This window comes from Colletotrichum aenigma (assembly GCF_013390185.1).
Source record: "Colletotrichum aenigma strain Cg56 chromosome Unknown KSG_Cg56_contig07, whole genome shotgun sequence".
In the NCBI taxonomy this organism is placed as follows: Eukaryota; Fungi; Ascomycota; class Sordariomycetes; order Glomerellales; family Glomerellaceae; genus Colletotrichum; species Colletotrichum aenigma.
Window position 1 is genome coordinate 1463631 of NW_023500913.1, and position 17424 is coordinate 1481054.

The following is a 17424-nucleotide window of genomic DNA, read 5'->3' on the forward strand; positions in this document are numbered from 1 at the left end:
GTCTTGTTGAGGACCAGGCGTACCGTATCGAGATGGCGTTTGGTATCCACCCATATCATTTGGGTGCAGATGCTCTCTTGGAAACGATGTGGTTCCGTTCGATCGTATCATGTGATGCAGTCCGTTGGTGTAGATGTCATCGTTTGAAGGGGCTGGAGAAGGTGGGCCGTTGTGTGCCATCCCAACAAGTGAGAGAAATGGTAAATGACGAAGAGAAAAGACTGGCCCGTCAGATGATACCCAACTACTTGATAGTCGATGGAAATGTGGACAGGTATGACGAAATGAAGAAGAAGTTGATGATGGGGGTAGTCCAAGGCTTCAAATGAGCTGGGTGTTTTGCTCTTTGGTTCCCTGGAGTTACCACAACAACCCTTTTTCGTTTCTAATCCTCAAGTGGAGAGATGTTCTTCGTACTTGTGGGAGAATCAAGTGGTCGCAGGACGACCCAGGTGATGAGGGGGGGACAAGGCTCGACCAATGTGAGTGTTGCACAGCACAGTAGTCTGGTAAGGTGAATGCTTGAGGTGAAAGCAGCCGGCAGCTGTGAGATGCGAAAGGATTGAAAGTTGAAAGGGGAGCTGCACTGCAGATATCTACATTCAGCAGATGCTGAAATTATTGCAGCTTGGTGGGGGGTGTGCTTGGAGGGTGGCGTGTGCATCAAGTTGCACGAGGAAGGCAAGTGAGAAGTTCAGAGAGATGGCAACGGTTGGTAGTTCTGCTGACAAGGAGAGGCCTGTTGAGTCTCTCGCTCCGTTTCTGCTCTACTCCTGCGTCTGCTGGTGTATCTGGCCCTGGTGTCCTTCTGGGGATGAGCTGTCTGTCTTGTATTGCAGCTGCAGCTGCATGTGGATGAGGTGCAGGTGTGGCTAGTGCATGGGGATGTCCAGGTAATGTACTGAGTACGGGTGACAGCTTCAGAGTTGAGGTATGGCCAAGGGATGCAAGGTCTGGGAATGGAGTGACGAATACCTCGCAAGCAGCCGAAGAGCAGGGATCAGGCGAGTGATCTGGGACCGTTCCCCTGGGACGCAGGATGCGACGACAATGTCAAGCTTGAGATTTGACTGAACGAGCTTGCTAGGGAGCGGCGGTGAGGTGAAGACTGGCCAAGCATGAAAGGCTCTATGAATAGCCTGTCGTCTTTGTGACAAGGGGGTTTTGCTTGCTTGAGATCGAAGCTAGGTGATGGTCTTTGATGATATCGCTCAATCCAGCTCTCTCTTCCTTCTAGCTGGGTGCTCTGTAGTTGTCGATGTCAAAAGCGGACCAGGAGTCTCTTCGGTAATTCGTGTATATTGATGCTTGTCTGATCTCCCTTCAGAACTCCAATATAGTTGTTCGGTATGCTGGGTCAGTGTTGTCTTGCCGCCTTCTCTTTCTACCCTCTCGGTTCTTTCTCCTCTTCTGTCTCTTTGGGTTCCTTCTTCTTGTCGTTGGGAACCTTGGCAAGGATAGCCCCCTGCGACCTGGAGAGTAATGATGTTACAAGGTGATGGGAGTGATGGTGGTGAGGGCAAGTGGTAATCCGAGTGTTGTGAATGGTATGAGTGCGATGCTGTACCGATCACCGGTCAGGGAAGCCGGGTCCAAGAGCCAAAGCCAGGGTCAGAAGCATCCGGGAAGCGAAGTGAAGCAACGCAAGTCAAAGCCCAGGACACCTTGTCTTTGTCGTAAGAGGAGATTCATTCATTGAATCAGATGCTAGGTGGGAGGAATGAAAGAAAAGCATCTGGCTGGGCTGGGTGGTTTTATGTGTACATGTTACGCATGTGCATCTAAGGCGACCCTCTGGTTCTCTTGCCTTAGCCTCTGTCGTATGCCGTCGCTGGCTTCTCTGCGTCCGAAAGAGCATCTAGCTGATTGCCGCATTCGGATGTGGGTTTGAAAGCGGCGCCGGGCGGCCGTACACCAGCCTTACCCTACCTTAGGCAAGGCACATATCCTTAGCAAGCCCCGGCCGCTGCTCGTCTGTCTATCTGTTTGGCCGTCTTCGGTTAAGACGAATGGGTTGTGCCTCTTCTGCTGTCATGGTCCAGGCTAATATGCCGTACCATGGGAGCTGCCATGTAATACCCTGCAATGCGCCCTGCCTAGCACTCTGAACACCAAGGGAGCTGACATTCAAGAGAGTGTAGCAGCCTCGTAATAATCATAGAAACAAACCGGACTCGCAGGTCTTTGATTGCCAACGACCAACAGGGAATTCACCATGGGCAGGGATGACGGCGCCGGGGGGAGAGGGGCATCAGCCGTGTGATGTGATGCTTGCTGCCGGAGTGGGCACCTACGTGCGCCTGTTTACGGATGGATATCCATGTCTTGCTTCTCTTGTCGTTGGCAACAGGGCAGTGGCCGCTGTTGGAGCTGGTGCCTCTCGGGGCAGCACCGAGCAGCCGTGAGCTGGCCCATCCTGTGCCATCGTCATATCTTATGTTGGCGAGGGTATCTTCACGGGAATCGTGTCTGACCATGTTCCCCCACCGGTTCGCGCTGGTAACCGAAGAATGCGGCGGTGGCATTTTCTCTGTCGGCCAAGCCCAAGACTGATAGAGCGGACGGGGTCAGCATGGACGTTGTCTTTCCTCCTTCTCTTGCCCCTGCTCATGTCTCTTCTTATTCTTCGCTCACATATTCCGATTCCTTCCCTCAGCTCTATTTCCATTCAGCCCCTGACAATGTGTGTGCTATCGCCCTTCGTAACTCACCCCTCCTCCCTCAGGCCGTACCGTGTCATGGGGGTTAGCATGTGGCTCAATCTCCCCCGCCCTTGCCCTCCACCCCCGTCGTTTTGCTTGCCGTACCATGACAGAACAATCCAGGCGGGAGACAGACAAGAGACCAGACCCAAGAGGCTTTGATTGTGATTGGGGCGGAGAGCAGGAAGAGATGAGGTTCGAGCCCGGAAGCGGGCCCAGGGCCAGTGAAAGGTAGCTAGGTCTAGGGAAGCAGGCAATGCCGGGGCCCAGCCAGTGGACTGGGAAGGTGCAGGGTTAAAGCAATGCAAGGGGACGCGAGGCGAGAGGAGGCGAAGGCGACAGAGGGGGAGGCGTTGGCACAAAAAACCATTAAAAAAAAAAGCTGTTCAGTTGGTGAAGTTGGGTTAGAGAGGCTCAAGAGGAATGTTTGTTTGCTCGAATCGGTACATCGGGCTGTCTGTGCTGCCGGAATCGTTGGTGGCGCCTATCCTGATTGGTCTAGTCCAAGAACAGCCTGTGGCGCGTTCGGTTCTTTGATCCTGACAAGTTGAACTGACACCCGACACAGTGTGGGCTGTCATCGCCCCGCTCTACGCATAAGGTAAGGTAGGTAAGGTATGGCACCTACATTACATTACATTACCTTACCTTACTTACCTTACCTTGGATGCCCACTTACCTAGGTACGTGCAGGGCACTTGCACCAGCCCCAGGCCTGCAAGGGTTACGCGCCAGGTGCAGGAGCATAAGGTACCTACCTTAGGTAGGTACGGATACTGAGGTACGTGGCGGGTGCAAGGTGGTAGGTAAGCGGAGAAAGAAGACCTTCCTCGTCCATGTCCATGTCATCCCGGGCACCCATCTTCTATTCCCGTCTATGAATGCTACGCAGCAAGCAGGATCAATTCCACACAACACCTCCTTGCCGTCTCTCAACTTTTACTTGATCCACTTTACCCACTGCAACTGTTCATATTGCGCACCTACCTTACCCAACCTCATCCCTCACCAGCTAAGTAAAACCACACTTGTCCCGGCAGTCCTCCCGTCATCGCCGTCCTCGCATCGTCACCTGGCTTGCTGTCTTGCTGCTTGCCTTGGGTGTACTGAGTGCACTCAATTGGCGATAGACACACCTCACAGATGGCTGCTCTCCACCCCAACCAACAGAATGAGTTGGGTGAATCTCGCTTCCGCATCTGTGTCTAAGGTAGTGTAGGTATGCCTGCACCAAGCTGTAGTTGGGTGAAGTACTTGTGCAGTCCACCCCACATGACCTCACCAGAGACTCAGCTGTCATTCCAACACCCCCTCCGTTCTCGCCAAACCCCGGCTGCCCGCTACCAACCATCACCCCTGCTGCGAATCCGATTCCACCATTTCCCATTCATAGCCAATCTGAATAGGACGCGGCAGCGAATCAACGAGCTGTTACCCAACATTCCGCACCGCGCCATATGATGAGGGACCTCTCTCGCGTGTTTGATCCGTCCTGTAATATGAGTTGGCATACTGTTTGTCTTGCTTGCCGCCGACATTTACGTCCTAAGCTGGACCTGGGGTCCCGATTCCCGAGCCTAGAACCCATCGTCGGTGCACGTATTCCAGTTTAGGAGGGTCCTCATTGAGCCCATGGACGCTCGACAAGTCAGCTGGAGACCGAGACAAAAGAACGAACCGTACCTACCTCAGGTAAAGTAGGCACCGTCCGGCCTCTTCGGATAGCCCGTCTTGTGCCACTATCACTCCCACAACCACTGCCACCAAGGCAAGGCAGTGTGCGGGCGACAGAACCGATGGTGCCGCCTCAGGCTCGCTCGACAGCTCGTCTCCTCCGGACAATAGTGTCCTTGCACATCGTCAACCCCATTCCAGAGCCAGTAGAAGAAGCTACAAGCAAGTGCTAAGACGAGCCAGCCTGGAGCCGCCATTGCAGCCGGGACTGGACTTTGCGCGCATCCTCTGAGCCAGTCGCCTTCCTTTCCTGCGGCGCTTGCGGCTTACGTCTGCAGCTATAGCGCGCTACCTGCCCGGCCATGCCTCTGGATCTGGCACTAGACTAGACGCCGCCAAGGAGATTTTCTTCTCCAAACTTTGCTTAGCTTAACCTCTCCGACCCGGGCCTGACTCTTACCATACCTAGGAAGTAGTATGTCGCCGACCTGTCTCACTGCTATCCTTTCCGTTTTCTCTCTTTCTGTTCTTGCCTCCGCCTTTGGCTTATTCCTCTCTTCATGCAGAGCTCTTCCTCGAGGGACTGCAATATTCCCGCCCGTTCCCGTCTCGTACCATGCACGTGGTAAAGCATGGTCTTGGCTCTTCTTCCGTTCGTTGGCAACCTGTATATCAAGGCACATAAACATCGGTACGCTCGGTTTACGACCAGTCGAATGTCTCGTACAGCCCGTCTTCACATACGGTTGCCCAGAGACCCAGCCGCAGTGCGTCACCATGTATGAGGGTCGTTTGAGCTCCCACCCGACCGCCAAGTTGACGGGCCGTTTGCTGGCATCAGACATGTCCAAGGCGAATACTCAACCAACATCTCCGTAACTTCACGTCACTTACCCAAGGCCAGTAGTTTTGCCGTGGGAAAAGGCTAGTGGTCAGTCGTGACTGCCATGACACTGACGGTCGCGCTTTACGGACAAGGCAGGCAGAGGTCATCTCTCGCCGAAGGCATCTGATCGAGACATGCGACGCCAGATCTATGTCAAGCCGATCGGTCGGACACCCCATGAGAACCGGAATGTGCGCATCGACAAGTGTGATGCGTCGCGCGTTTGCCAATTTAATTCCCGCGTACAAAGTTACCGCGTTGAGATCACTGTTTAATCCAAGGTAAGTAGACCGCTGTTGATACTCTTGGTCTCTGGTCGCAGAACATAGCCTTTACGGCGGACTCGATGTGCCAAAGGCTCTTGAATAAACGTCGTGAAGGCTGTTTTGGTCATCCACACTCTATTAGATCAATCGTCATACACTTATCCAGCCACATCCTTCCACTGCCACGCGAGCTGCCATCGAACCTAATATCAACCCGTGGTCATGCCAGAAAGAATGCCCGTGCGTCCTCAGGCTGATCCCCTGTCTACACTGCCTCATAAGGACATCTCGAGACCACATGATGAAAGAGGCATTTTGCATCACTATCAACCTCTTGCTGCTGCCGCGTTCCCCATTACCCATGTGTTTTGCTCAGATGGCGGGAGTCGATCCTGGAGGCAGCGATCGCCGACCCGGCTCTGTAGACTTGATCGGAGGTGTCAAAATTTGCTGACGTGGGGACGGTGACAACGTCGATACAGGCGGAAGGACAGCAGGCAAAACAGGTGTCTTGATGCTGGGAGGTTGCGGACGGGGCAGAGGAGGTGAATGCTTCGTCGGGGAAAGCCCAGCTTCAGCTGAGGGTAGTGTGAATGATGAGTGCGCTGAGCCAGGAACGCCATGTTCACGACTGATAACCGGGGTTGCTGTCAAGCTAGACACTCCTGGCCTGGGCGATGAAGTATCTGCAGGGCCAGGAGTTGCCTCCAGTCGAGTGGGGCTCGACGGTAATCCATCGCGACCAGTTGATACGGACCCGTTAGCCATGAAGTGCGCTGCAACATCGACTGAGTCATCAGCCTTGGGTGTCGCTGGCTCATTACTGCCTGTTTTGCCTGATTCTCTCTCTCTGACCCGGTCTGACGGTTCCGATGGTCCAGCGACTGGCGTAACAACAGGAGACACTCCGTCGAAGGTTGTCTTCCCGTCTTGTGAGTTGGACTCAGGCTGGGTAGTCTTGTCCCCAGAGAAAGAGGTTGATTGCGTACTCTCATCGGTCTGAGTAACGCTCGGTCCATCCATCGGTTGTGAGCGTGATGAAATTTCGACAATGATTCCAGCAGATGGCCGAGGACTATGTGCTGTGGGGGGCTGGCTGGCAGGTGACGAGTCGGAGGGTCGACTGACCTTCAGCTTAATTGTCGTCCGTGGCCTTGCAGCCGCCTCCTCCGCGCGTCGCCGGCAAGTCTGACAGACGAAGTGGAATTCTGTTCTCTCAGCCTCGGTCTCACTTATGCCTACGCACTTGCTGTGCTGCCAGACATTGCACTTCTCGCAGGAAATACTATGCGTCCCGTCATCTACCTGGCCATAAACGCCACAAATGCAGTCGAAGATCCAGTCATCCTCTTCGTCTTCGTCATCGAGCTCCTGAAGCGCACGCTTGTTCTTCTCTATCTCAGCCTGCAGTCGACGTTCAGATACGCGACCTGAACCACTGCGGTTGTCTTCCGAAAGCTGAGAGAGTTCCCTTTCGTGCTGTGAGCGCCGGGCTTCCCGCTCTTTCAGGCGCTTTTCACGGGACAACAGCCTCGAATCTCGCTCTTTTTCGAGTTTGAGCCGTTGTTGCTCCTCTTTTCTTGCAGCAACTTGTTGAGCCTGGACCACTTGGGCCTCCTCCTTGGCCTTCTCCTCTTGCTTCTGTTGTTCAACTTTGCCAGCGATCCTGCTTGATCGTTTGGCATTCGCCATTTTCGCCAAATTAAGAAGCTCCTTCTCGCGTTGTTGCTCTTTGCGTTTCCTCGACTCTTCTTGCTTCTCCAAAATGGGCAGCAAGTGGTCTCGCAGAGAGTCTCGCAGTATCTTCTCGTTGTCGTCCTTGGTCTTGTGAAAAGAGGCGATAAGCCCTTGGACCTCTTCTAGGGTCACAGCAACACATTCCCACTTCATGCCACCGAGACCGTCGTCCTCGCGAGTAGGCGAAGGCGCTTCCGTGGATTCTTTTGGGGTTTGATCCGGTTCATCGGCAGCCTCTGCTGCAGAGACGCGGCGCCTCTTGTTAGACCGAGAGCCGTACTTGGTCGGCTTGGACTTCTTCTTCGGTGTTACTTGTCTTGGTGGAGCATCGGTGAGGCGGTATACCCTATTGTCATCGAGGACAAAGTAGGTGCGGTCATCCCTATCCCAACCCAGGGGTTCTATCCGCTGTTCAGGTATCTTAGTACGGCATACCGAGACTCGCCGAATTTCAGGCACTTACCCAGCTGGCCTGGTCAACATCCTTCTGTTCCTCCATCTTCTCCCTTACGCGTTCGGGACGCAGCATAATCCATTGTGTCATTTGTTGGAGAATCTGAATCTATTGCATGGTCAGCAATGAAGCTTGATAACTTGGCAATAGTGAGAAGCTGCCTTTCTTAAGACGTCAAAGTCAGCGAATTTTGCAGCAACCCCATCGGAACCAAACGGATTCTTTTCGGGCGCTCTAGCTAAATATTGCCTTCTGGTGTACTCGTCGAACAATTCGTGCCTGCTCCTGGTCAGCGGTCGGAAAACGCGAGGGATCTGGGTTGAAGCGTACGTCAAGCCTCTGTGCGACGATATGAACTTGAGAAGAGCCAGGCCAATGTCCTGGAGCACGGGAGCGTTTGGCTTGAGGCATTCGGTTTCGATATCCTGTGGCATCGCGGGTCAGTAATTGCAAAGTTGGTAAGCACGGTTGGGAAGGGCAGGCAGCTTACTTCGGTGTCCAGACTGTCGTCAATCTTAACGACCTTCCCGAAAAGAAAGATCCATTGACACAGGTTGGCAAATTGCCATTGGCTGCGAATGCGATGGAGTAGGGTTGGTTCCTCTCGTTCTACAACGTCGATTTCTTCAATGTTCCGTTTGCGTGACGAGACCATCTTCTGGATTGGTGTGTCGCGAGGTTAAGAGCGCCTTCTGGAAACCAGGTATATGTCTTTGTCAGTTGAGGATTACTACCCGAGGCGTCGCGTCGTGGGCATGTCGTGGCCGAGAAAGGGTTGAAACTACCAATGGCAAGACAAGGCGACGTAGAGGTTGATGGTGAAGACGTCGCGAAGAAAAAAGAAGCTTTGAAGAGACAAGGGAGTTTCCTGCGGCGCAGTGGCGCCGAGCGACTGCACGTCAGGTAAGATGCGAAAGCGCTATCCGAGTCGGCAAGAGTGGTAAGAATGCAACAGGGCGAAGGACAAGAGGAATCCGGCGTAACGTAGTTTCGCTCCTTGGGAGAAGCAATCAAAATCTGACATGGGGTCGTCATAAGGATTAGAATGCAGGTGCCGTGATGGGTGCCGTCCGGGGTGGTTTTGCAAGGCTAGAGGTGAGGTAGCGATGGCGTGTAGTTTGTACGGCGCGGTACTTCTCAGCTGCCAGGTACGCGACCGTGTAAGATTACCTACCTAAGGCACCCGAACTTAACACGACGTGCCTGCCGTCAGGACCGACCGGCGACGCGTCGGGTTAGGCGGGTTAGTTTCTGACGGGTAAGGTAGGTACCCTAAGGTTGCGTCCAGTGCGGGCCCGTGTTCTGCCGCGGACATGATAGGTACTTACATAAGGTACGCCAGGTCCCTTATGTTACTTTACATAAGCTTCATAAGGAGACTCAGCATCCCCCCCCACTACCTTGTCCATATGTACCTTAGGTAGCCGGATGTAGAATATCTATCTCCAAGCCGTTTTCCCTCACTTCGTCTGAATACTTAAAGTTCCCGTCCTATAGAACCGGCTTAAATCCCCGAAGTCCCTTGGCTTGTTCGTATTTACTCAGTTCCTTGGAATAATCTGCCTTGATACCTGGATACCTACCTATGGTTCACCTGTGCTCTGATTAAGCGTTAGGGGAGGCAGCAATTTGGCTTTAGGTGGCACCGGAATTGATCTTGCGCAAATCGCCTAGTTAGGCAGAGCTGAGCAACGACACCACATGCTTGATGCAGTTTTGAGGCTCTTAATGCCTGATGTGACTAGTCCTCGTATTGAACGTGTGTACGTTGAGTTCTGTATGTCGTTCATGCGTGTGCTGTTCTTCCAAAGGCTACCGTCTCACCTTACCTAGTCCCCCGCCAGGGGATGAGGGAGGACTCCCGATCCAGGGCTCCCGGCACCAATATTCATCGTTCAGGACAGGGCCGCCCACGCCGACACGCTGACACCCGACTGTTACGCCGTTTCGAGACCTGGTGGATACGTACAGTGAAACACGGCTTCCATGGGCACTGTCCAGCTACTTTGGCAACCCCTTGACAGTGTCCAAGTTCCTGGGACTACAGTGTATTCACAACCCCCTGGCTGGGCTCCGCCAAGGCTACTTAAGGTACCCAAAGGACCTACATCTGTACCTTACTTCTGTAACGTAGGGGTAGATTTTGGCTCACCACCAATCACAGTTTGCTCTTCGTGTCCTTGTCAGCAGCAGACGATGCCGACCATCCGCCTTAAACGCTGAAAATAGAACTACTTCGCCGAGGACGTCCCACATCGCCAAGTCTCTCTACAGTGCTCGAATTGCTGCGTGCTGACTTATTTCCTCTTGGGAACTCAGGCTCTGACCAAGGACAATTAGCAGTAACGAACAACTCGTCGTCCATCCGGCCTCGACAGCTGCCGCAATTCCATCACCCACCATCTGAACACGGCTCCGATTCGATTGAAACGGAATCGCAAAGATATTCTCGCGCTGACGATTGCGTCGGTGTTCGAAGTCCCCTAGATCCCAGACCTGCCATCATTTCAGCCTGTATTCCCGCCTTGACTCTGCTTCGACACTCGCGTTTGTCGACACCGGGAAATACCTACCCAGTTTGCGACCGACGACAACTTTTCCGACCCCGCGACCCATACCAAGGTGTTGCATTTCCGGCGCCTCGACATGGGCCTCATCGAGACCCGACAATAATACGGAACATGCGTCTTGTTCTTCCACCGTCATAGACACAACCGCACTCGCCCCTCACGACGTTGCGGACCGGTTCCGACAGCTGTGTCAAGGACGCGGTGGCTTCCGCAAACCTCAAAACTCTTTTGAACCTCGATTGGATTCGAATCATCAATTCGAGATGAATTCGCGACCAGACGATAGCACAGGCTCCGGCGGGGACCGTCTGCAGGCAGACTCCCAAACTGGGTATGAGCGAGGGCGTCAAGGCCAGACTTCAGCACCGCCGCTGTCACCCAATCGGCTCGGCCTCTCGACCTACTGGGAACAGCCGTACGTCGCCGCTCCGACAAGCTCAGGAAGCCCAGAGTCCCCCATCGACGCGTCCGCGCTTCAGTTCGCACTTCCACCCGATATAAACCAACCTCCCCCACCGCCAATCCCACGATTGAACTCACCATCTCTGGACTCGCTTGATCGTCCTTCTCCGTACTACGATGAAGGTGCAAATAACGACTACTACGAGGATAGAGTGCCTCTCACTTCAAGAGCCCAGCCCATCTCCGGGTCTTTAAGCGCCAATGCAGCGGGAGATGCTCAGCCCAGAGACAGCTTTCAGACTGTATCCGACATCGACAACACGACTTCAAGAACCCGAGATGCAAGATCTTTGGGCTATGATCTGGAGCCCGGCGGCATGGGTGCCGGACGACGCAGCTACGGAAACACGCTTAGCCCAGGAGGAGATCAGAGAAGATCTCGCTCACCGTCTACGGCTGGCGCGCTGTACAGAGCTGGCTCGATAATGCGAGCCATGTCGCAGCGTGTTGTTAACATCAGCGGCGAGGGCGAAATAATCGACCAGCGCAATTCACGCGGTCGGTCACCCTCCCCGGTGCCGGACCGTCGGCAACAGCTGCACAATTCTGCGCAGATGTTCACCGATACCTCCTATCATTCTCATTTCTCGCATGTGCCTGAAAAGACGCCAGAGGCCGCAGCCATCTTCGCAGAGCCTGCTCCTCCCCTCCAGCCGCGTGTCCCCATGAAGAACCCCCTTAAAGGAAAGTCTTTAGGCATTTTCCCTCCGGACCACCCGATACGAACCAAGTTATGCGACTTGTTGGTGCACCCATTCACCGAGCCGTTCATTCTCATCCTCATCATCTGCCAAGCTGTTCTACTGGCAATAGAATCTGCACCGGATGTCTTCGCCCACCCCCGCCCTGACCGTTGGGGTATCACGTGGATTGACTGGGCAATGTTAGTACTGTTTGCCATCTTCACTCTCGAGCTGATTGCTCGCATTCTGGTTTCCGGCTTCATCTTGAATGCTTCGGAATACAGCACAATCGATCGAAAACGGGGAGTAAGAGCGGCCGTCGTGGACCAGTACAGGAATATATTTCAACCCCAACGACAAAAGTCTGTCAAAGCTACGCGACAGATCAACCTTGGGCCCTCTGCTTTCCAGCGGTCATTTACTATCATGCAAGGCCAGACGCTACCTCAAACCGTCGAAGAACATCAGAGATTTCAGCTCGCGCGACGAGCCTTTTTGCGTCATTCTTTCAATCGCCTAGACTTCTTAGCTGTTGTCGCATTCTGGATATCCTTCGCTCTCAGTATCACAGGCATTGAGAGCCAAAAACACCTTTACGTGTTCCGCATGATCAGCTGCTTGCGGATTCTGAGGTTACTTGCTCTTACAAACGGCACAGCTGTAAGTGTCCCTTGCTTTTGAAAGTGTATGCCATACTGACATCCTGCAGATCATCCTGAGAAGTTTAAAAAAGGCGGCGCCGCTGCTCGTTCGCGTGGCCTTCCTCATAGCCTTCTTCTGGATCTTGTTTGCCATTATTGGTGTGCAGAGTTTCAAAGCCAGTTTGAGTCGCCAATGCGTCTGGCTTGACCCAACAGACCCCACGAACAAGACTAAATCTTTCACCAATGATATGCAATTCTGCGGTGGATTCCTCAATAATGTTACGGGAGACACCATGCCCTGGGTCCTGGTAGATAATGATGCCGTCTTGGACAACTTCAAGAACGGTAGCAAAGCTGGGAAAGGATTCATCTGTCCTAGAGGATCGATATGTTTACAACAGGAAAACCCGTTCAACGGAACTGTTAGCTTCGACAACATTTTCCAGTCTATCGAGATGGTTTTCGTGATCATCAGCTCAAACACATTCACCGACATCATGTACTACACAACCAACTCGGACTATCTTCCCGCGGCACTGTTCTTTGGGGCAGGTATCATGATACTCATGTTGTGGCTCGTAAACTTGCTCATTGCTGTCATCACGTCTTCCTTCCAAGTCATTCGGGAGGAGAGCAAGGCGAGCGCTTTCACTACGGAAGAGGAGCCACTGGTTCAAGAGCCAGTTGAAGAGGCACCACAGAAGGTTTCGGCACTGCGAAAGATCTACGATCAAACTTCTTTCTTGTGGATAGCAGTCATCGCTTTCGGTCTGCTGGCTCAGTGTTTTCGAAGCTCTCGGATGTCAGACAGTCGCGGTCGGTTCATTGATGCCGTCGAGGTTGTCGTCACAATCATACTGGATTTCGAGATTGCCGTACGCATTGCCGCCGGTTGGCGCACTTTCCACAAAAGCCGACGCAACATTATCGACCTAGGCCTAGCTGTTATCACGAGCATTATTCTCATTCCCCCAATCCGTAACTCGGGAGAACCTTATGCCTGGTTGACCGTTTTCCAAATCTTGCGGGTGTATCGATTGGTTCTAGCGGTGCCGATGACGAGAAAGCTCATCGTAATGGTCTTGGGAAACTCCAACGGTATTGCCAACCTGATGCTTTTCGTCTTTCTCATCACATTTCTCATGTCCATCCTGGCGGCTCAACTATTCAGGGGCGAGATACCGAAGCACAGCGATGACGGCGACCTCAACGAAGTCTCGTTTTTCACCATTTACAATTCGTTCCTCGGCATGTATCAAATCCTGTCGAGTGAGAACTGGACATCCATGCTTTACAACGTCACATCGTATTTGAACGCTTACAATACTGGCTGGATTGGGGCGATCTTTCTTATCGGGTGGTTCATCCTCGCGTTTCTAATTCTCGTCAACATGTTCATTGCTGTCATCCAGGAAAATTTTGATGTGTCTGAAGACGAGAAGCGGCTCGAGCAGGTCAAAGCTTTCTTGCAGAGGAAAGAACTTGGCAAGTCCTCAAGCAACCTGACGTTGTCGAACATCTTCACCTTTGGCAAGGTGAAGCGGAAAAAGGATCCCCTCGACTACGGTCCGGCAATGATGGAAATGTTGCTAAAGGATGCTGTCGTGCATGAATTCCTCGACGACTCCGTGGAGGGCCAGCATGATAGTCATGTCGAGGAGCAGCAGTCTCCCACGCGAGCCCAAACTGTCGCTGTCGGTGACGTGAAACCTGGCGTCATGTCATCCGTATGGGGCAAGATGACCTCCATTTTCAGCAGCAAGGATCCGAACCCATTCTACTCGAATATCCGTTTCGATGGGCCAAATGATACCCTCGATCCGCGTCAGATGGCGCGACAAGCAGTTTCCGCCACCTCTGCCCGGAGGAAGGCGCAGCGGGAGTACCTAGCGAGGCACCCAAATTACAACAACTCCTTGTTCATTTTCACTCCCAAAAACCCCATTCGCCGTTTCTGTCAAAGGATCGTTGGGCCAGGGAGAGGGAACGAGCGATTCGATGGTGTCGAGCCCAATAAGATCGCTTGGTATGCCTCGTCTGCCTTCATCTATGCTTGTATCGTTGCAATGGTTGTGATTGCATGCGTTACGACGCCACTCTATCAGAAGCAGTACCAAGCAGAACATCCTGAATTCAGCATCACCTTCTGGTATGTGTGGACAGACACGGCGTTCGCTGTCGTATTTTCTATCGAAGCTGTTATTAAAGTAATCGCCGACGGCTTTTTCTTTACGCCAAATGCGTACTACCGTAGCTCTTGGGGCTTCATCGACGGAATTGTACTCGTCACCTTGCTCGTCAACGTTGGCACGTTACTCGCCAACGACGGTGCCGTGTCTAGAGCGATTGGTGCCTTCAAGGCATTACGTGCCCTGCGCTTACTCAATGTGAGTGACAGCGCAAGGGATACATTTCATTCGCTTATCATCGTCGGCGGTTGGAAAATTCTCAGTGTAAGTATTTCGTGTCGATCCAACCATGATAAAGCTACATTAACTGACCAACGTCACACAGGCCGCTTTCGTGTCAATCTCCCTGTTGATCCCCTTCGCCATCTACGGGCTGAATCTATTCAACGGACAGATGGTTTCGTGCAACGATGGCGATGATTCGATCGTTCTTTTATCAGACTGTTTTGGTGAATTCAACAACACGCCATTCAACGACGACTGGCCAATGCTCGCCCCTAGAGTCCCATCCAACAGCTACTTCAGCTTCGATGATTTTGCGTCTTCTCTATTTGTGCTTTTCCAGATTGTCAGCCAAGAAGGCTGGACCGACGTTTCCTTCGCCTCACAGGCGGTGGTTGGGCGCGGGTATCAACCACAGGAACTCAACCGACAAGGCAACGCCATGTTCTTCGTCGTCTTTAACTTGCTTGCGACCGTATTCGTGCTGACGCTGTTCATCTCGGTGTTCATGCGCAACTACACTGAGCAGACTGGTGTCGCTTTCCTGACTGCCGAGCAACGCTCTTGGCTAGAGTTGCGCAAGCTTTTGCGGCAAATCTCACCGTCAAAGAGTTCCTACGATGAGTCAGAGAAGACTTGGAAGAAGTGGTGTCACAAGCGCGCAATTGAAAAGAGAGGCAAATGGTACACAGCCGTCACGTACGTCTTGGTCTGCCATCTTTTGCTCCTGCTCCTCGAATACCACGGCGAACCGGCCTGGTGGACCGATTCCAGAGATGGTTTGTTCTTGGCATTCACATTAGTCTACATGGCTAATATTGCCATTCGTATCATCGGTCTTGGCTGGGCTCGCTTCCGCAGGAGTTCGTGGGATCTCTATTCCCTGGTGGTCGTCACGGGGGCTTTCGTTTCCACGTCAGTCCTCATCATCAGCAGGAACAGTGATACATATGTTCAATTGCACAAATTCTTCCTGGTCGCCATCCTACTGCTTCTCATCCCTCGAAACGACGCCCTGGACCAACTTTTCAAAACGGCCGCTGCCAGTTTGACCACCATTGGTAATCTACTTGCTACATGGCTCGTTTTCTTCCTAGTATTTGCCATTGCTCTCACGCAGGCTTTCAGTCTGACTCGCTTTGGGGAGAATGAAGAGAGTAACATAAACTTCCGCAGTGTACCCAATGCTCTCATTCTTATCTTCCGAATGAGCTTCGGGGAAGGCTGGAATCAAGTTATGGAAGACTACGCTAACATTGAACCGCCACTGTGCGTGGATAATCCCGACTTTTTCGACAGCGATTGTGGCAGTAAACCATGGGCTCGCTTCTTGTTCGTGGCATGGAACATCCTCAGCATGTACATCTTTGTCAACCTCTTCGTATCCCTTATCTACGAGAGCTTCAGTTATGTGTATCAGAGGTCCAGCGGACTTGCTGCCGTTGATCGCGACGAGATTCGCCGTTTCAAAGAGGCATGGCGGAGTGTCGATCCTGCCGGTACCGGATTCATCAGCAAAGACGCTTTTCCTCGTCTCCTAGGCGAACTCTCTGGTGTATTTGAGATGCGCATCTACGATGCCGATGACTCGGTCAGACAAATTCTGGAGGATGTACGCAACGACGCCGCAACCTCCGGAGCACGACACATGTCAATCGCCTCAGCAAGCAACTACAGTGCAGGGGTCGATATTCAGCGGCTGAACAGACGTTTGGCCCAGATCGATATCAACAAAGTGCGTGAACGGCGCCGTCGGTTCAATATATTCTTCGAGGAGGTTATGGTCTCGGCAGATCCTGACAAGGGCATTTCCTTTACGTCTGTTCTAATGATTCTGGCCCACTACAATATTATCAATGACAGCAAGAGCTTGAAGTAGGTGACGTCTCATCAACTTGATAGCATGTTGAGCTAACAAGTAGGCAGGCTGGAAGAGTTCCTTCGTCGGCGAGCCCGATTGCAGCGTGTCGAGGAAGAAGTTCGTCGAAGAATTGTCCTGGGATTCTTCGACACCCTGTAGGTTTCCATTTCCCCTTAACCTGTAGATGTTCAACACGGTCAACTAATCCTCGTGCCCTTAGCTACTGGACGCGGAAGTTCAAGAAGCATATCGACCTGAGGAAATCGGCTAGAATGACAGCGATTCCTCAGCTCGATATCCCTCACATCCTTGTGGATGACGACGAGCACCGGCAAAAGTCCTCTCCTGTAGCTGGAACTGGTCAAATGAGGTCTGCACTTCTCACTGTGGAGGACGCTAACAAGTCGTCACACAAGAGTTGGACACCAGGGCCAGACATGGCATCCAACGACGCAGACTATCAACATCCGCTGAGTTTTCCACGGTCTGGCATATCAACGCCAGGTCATAATTCGACGCACTCAGCTTTCAGCTTTGAGCTTCAAGAAGGTGGACAATCATCGGCTCAAAGTAGCCGACGTGGAAGTGCGGTCAGCCCAGTCCAAAGTCCTGTCAGCCCAGCACAGGTCAGCAACATGCTGGACGATTCCATCTGGCTGGAGAGTATTCGACGCAGCGCAACGGTCAGGAAATCGGTCCGCAAGTCTGAGTGGAACCGGTGATGTTGTCAATCGAACCATGAAACCTTTGTATTCATCACTGTCGTTTATTTTGGCTCAACTTTCCCGGCATTTAATACAACAAGCGATGGCGTTCAGGTCCTGGGAAAGGAGTTCTGGGTCTAGGTGAAGCATCCAGGCCCTGCTGCGGGTTGCAACCAAGATAATGATCGAATGATAGAGAGAGCCTTCGACACGGCGCACATCAACTTTAGTCAGATGTTGTACGAAAAGGAGCCACTTAGACTGACATTGGCAATCTCAAAGCGCCCTGAGCTCATATTTCAAGTTTTCGATTTGCGCCCGGCAATCAGGTTCCATCGCATCTAGCGCAGATGGTCAGGGCTATCCGACG

At 52.6% G+C, this 17424-nt stretch overlaps 2 protein-coding genes across 2 annotated transcripts; one reads left to right on the top strand and one right to left on the bottom strand.

Moving 5' to 3' along the window:
• Positions 1–6760: 6760 nt before the first annotated feature.
• Positions 6761–8374, bottom strand: CGCA056_v010668 (uncharacterized protein; the record flags this gene model as incomplete). Its single annotated transcript, XM_037325915.1, has 6 exons — positions 6761–6766; positions 6834–7673; positions 7729–7827; positions 7893–7998; positions 8050–8144; positions 8210–8374. The coding sequence occupies 6 exons, from the start codon at positions 8372–8374 to the stop codon at positions 6761–6763; spliced, it is 1311 nt and encodes a 436-aa protein (XP_037175330.1).
• Positions 8375–10552: 2178 nt separating this feature from the next.
• On the top strand, positions 10553–17072 carry cch1 (Calcium-channel protein cch1; the record flags this gene model as incomplete). Its single annotated transcript, XM_037325916.1, has 5 exons — positions 10553–12094; positions 12144–14531; positions 14593–16364; positions 16416–16505; positions 16571–17072. The coding sequence occupies 5 exons, from the start codon at positions 10553–10555 to the stop codon at positions 17070–17072; spliced, it is 6294 nt and encodes a 2097-aa protein (XP_037175331.1).
• Between the last annotated feature and the right edge of the window lie 352 nt (positions 17073–17424).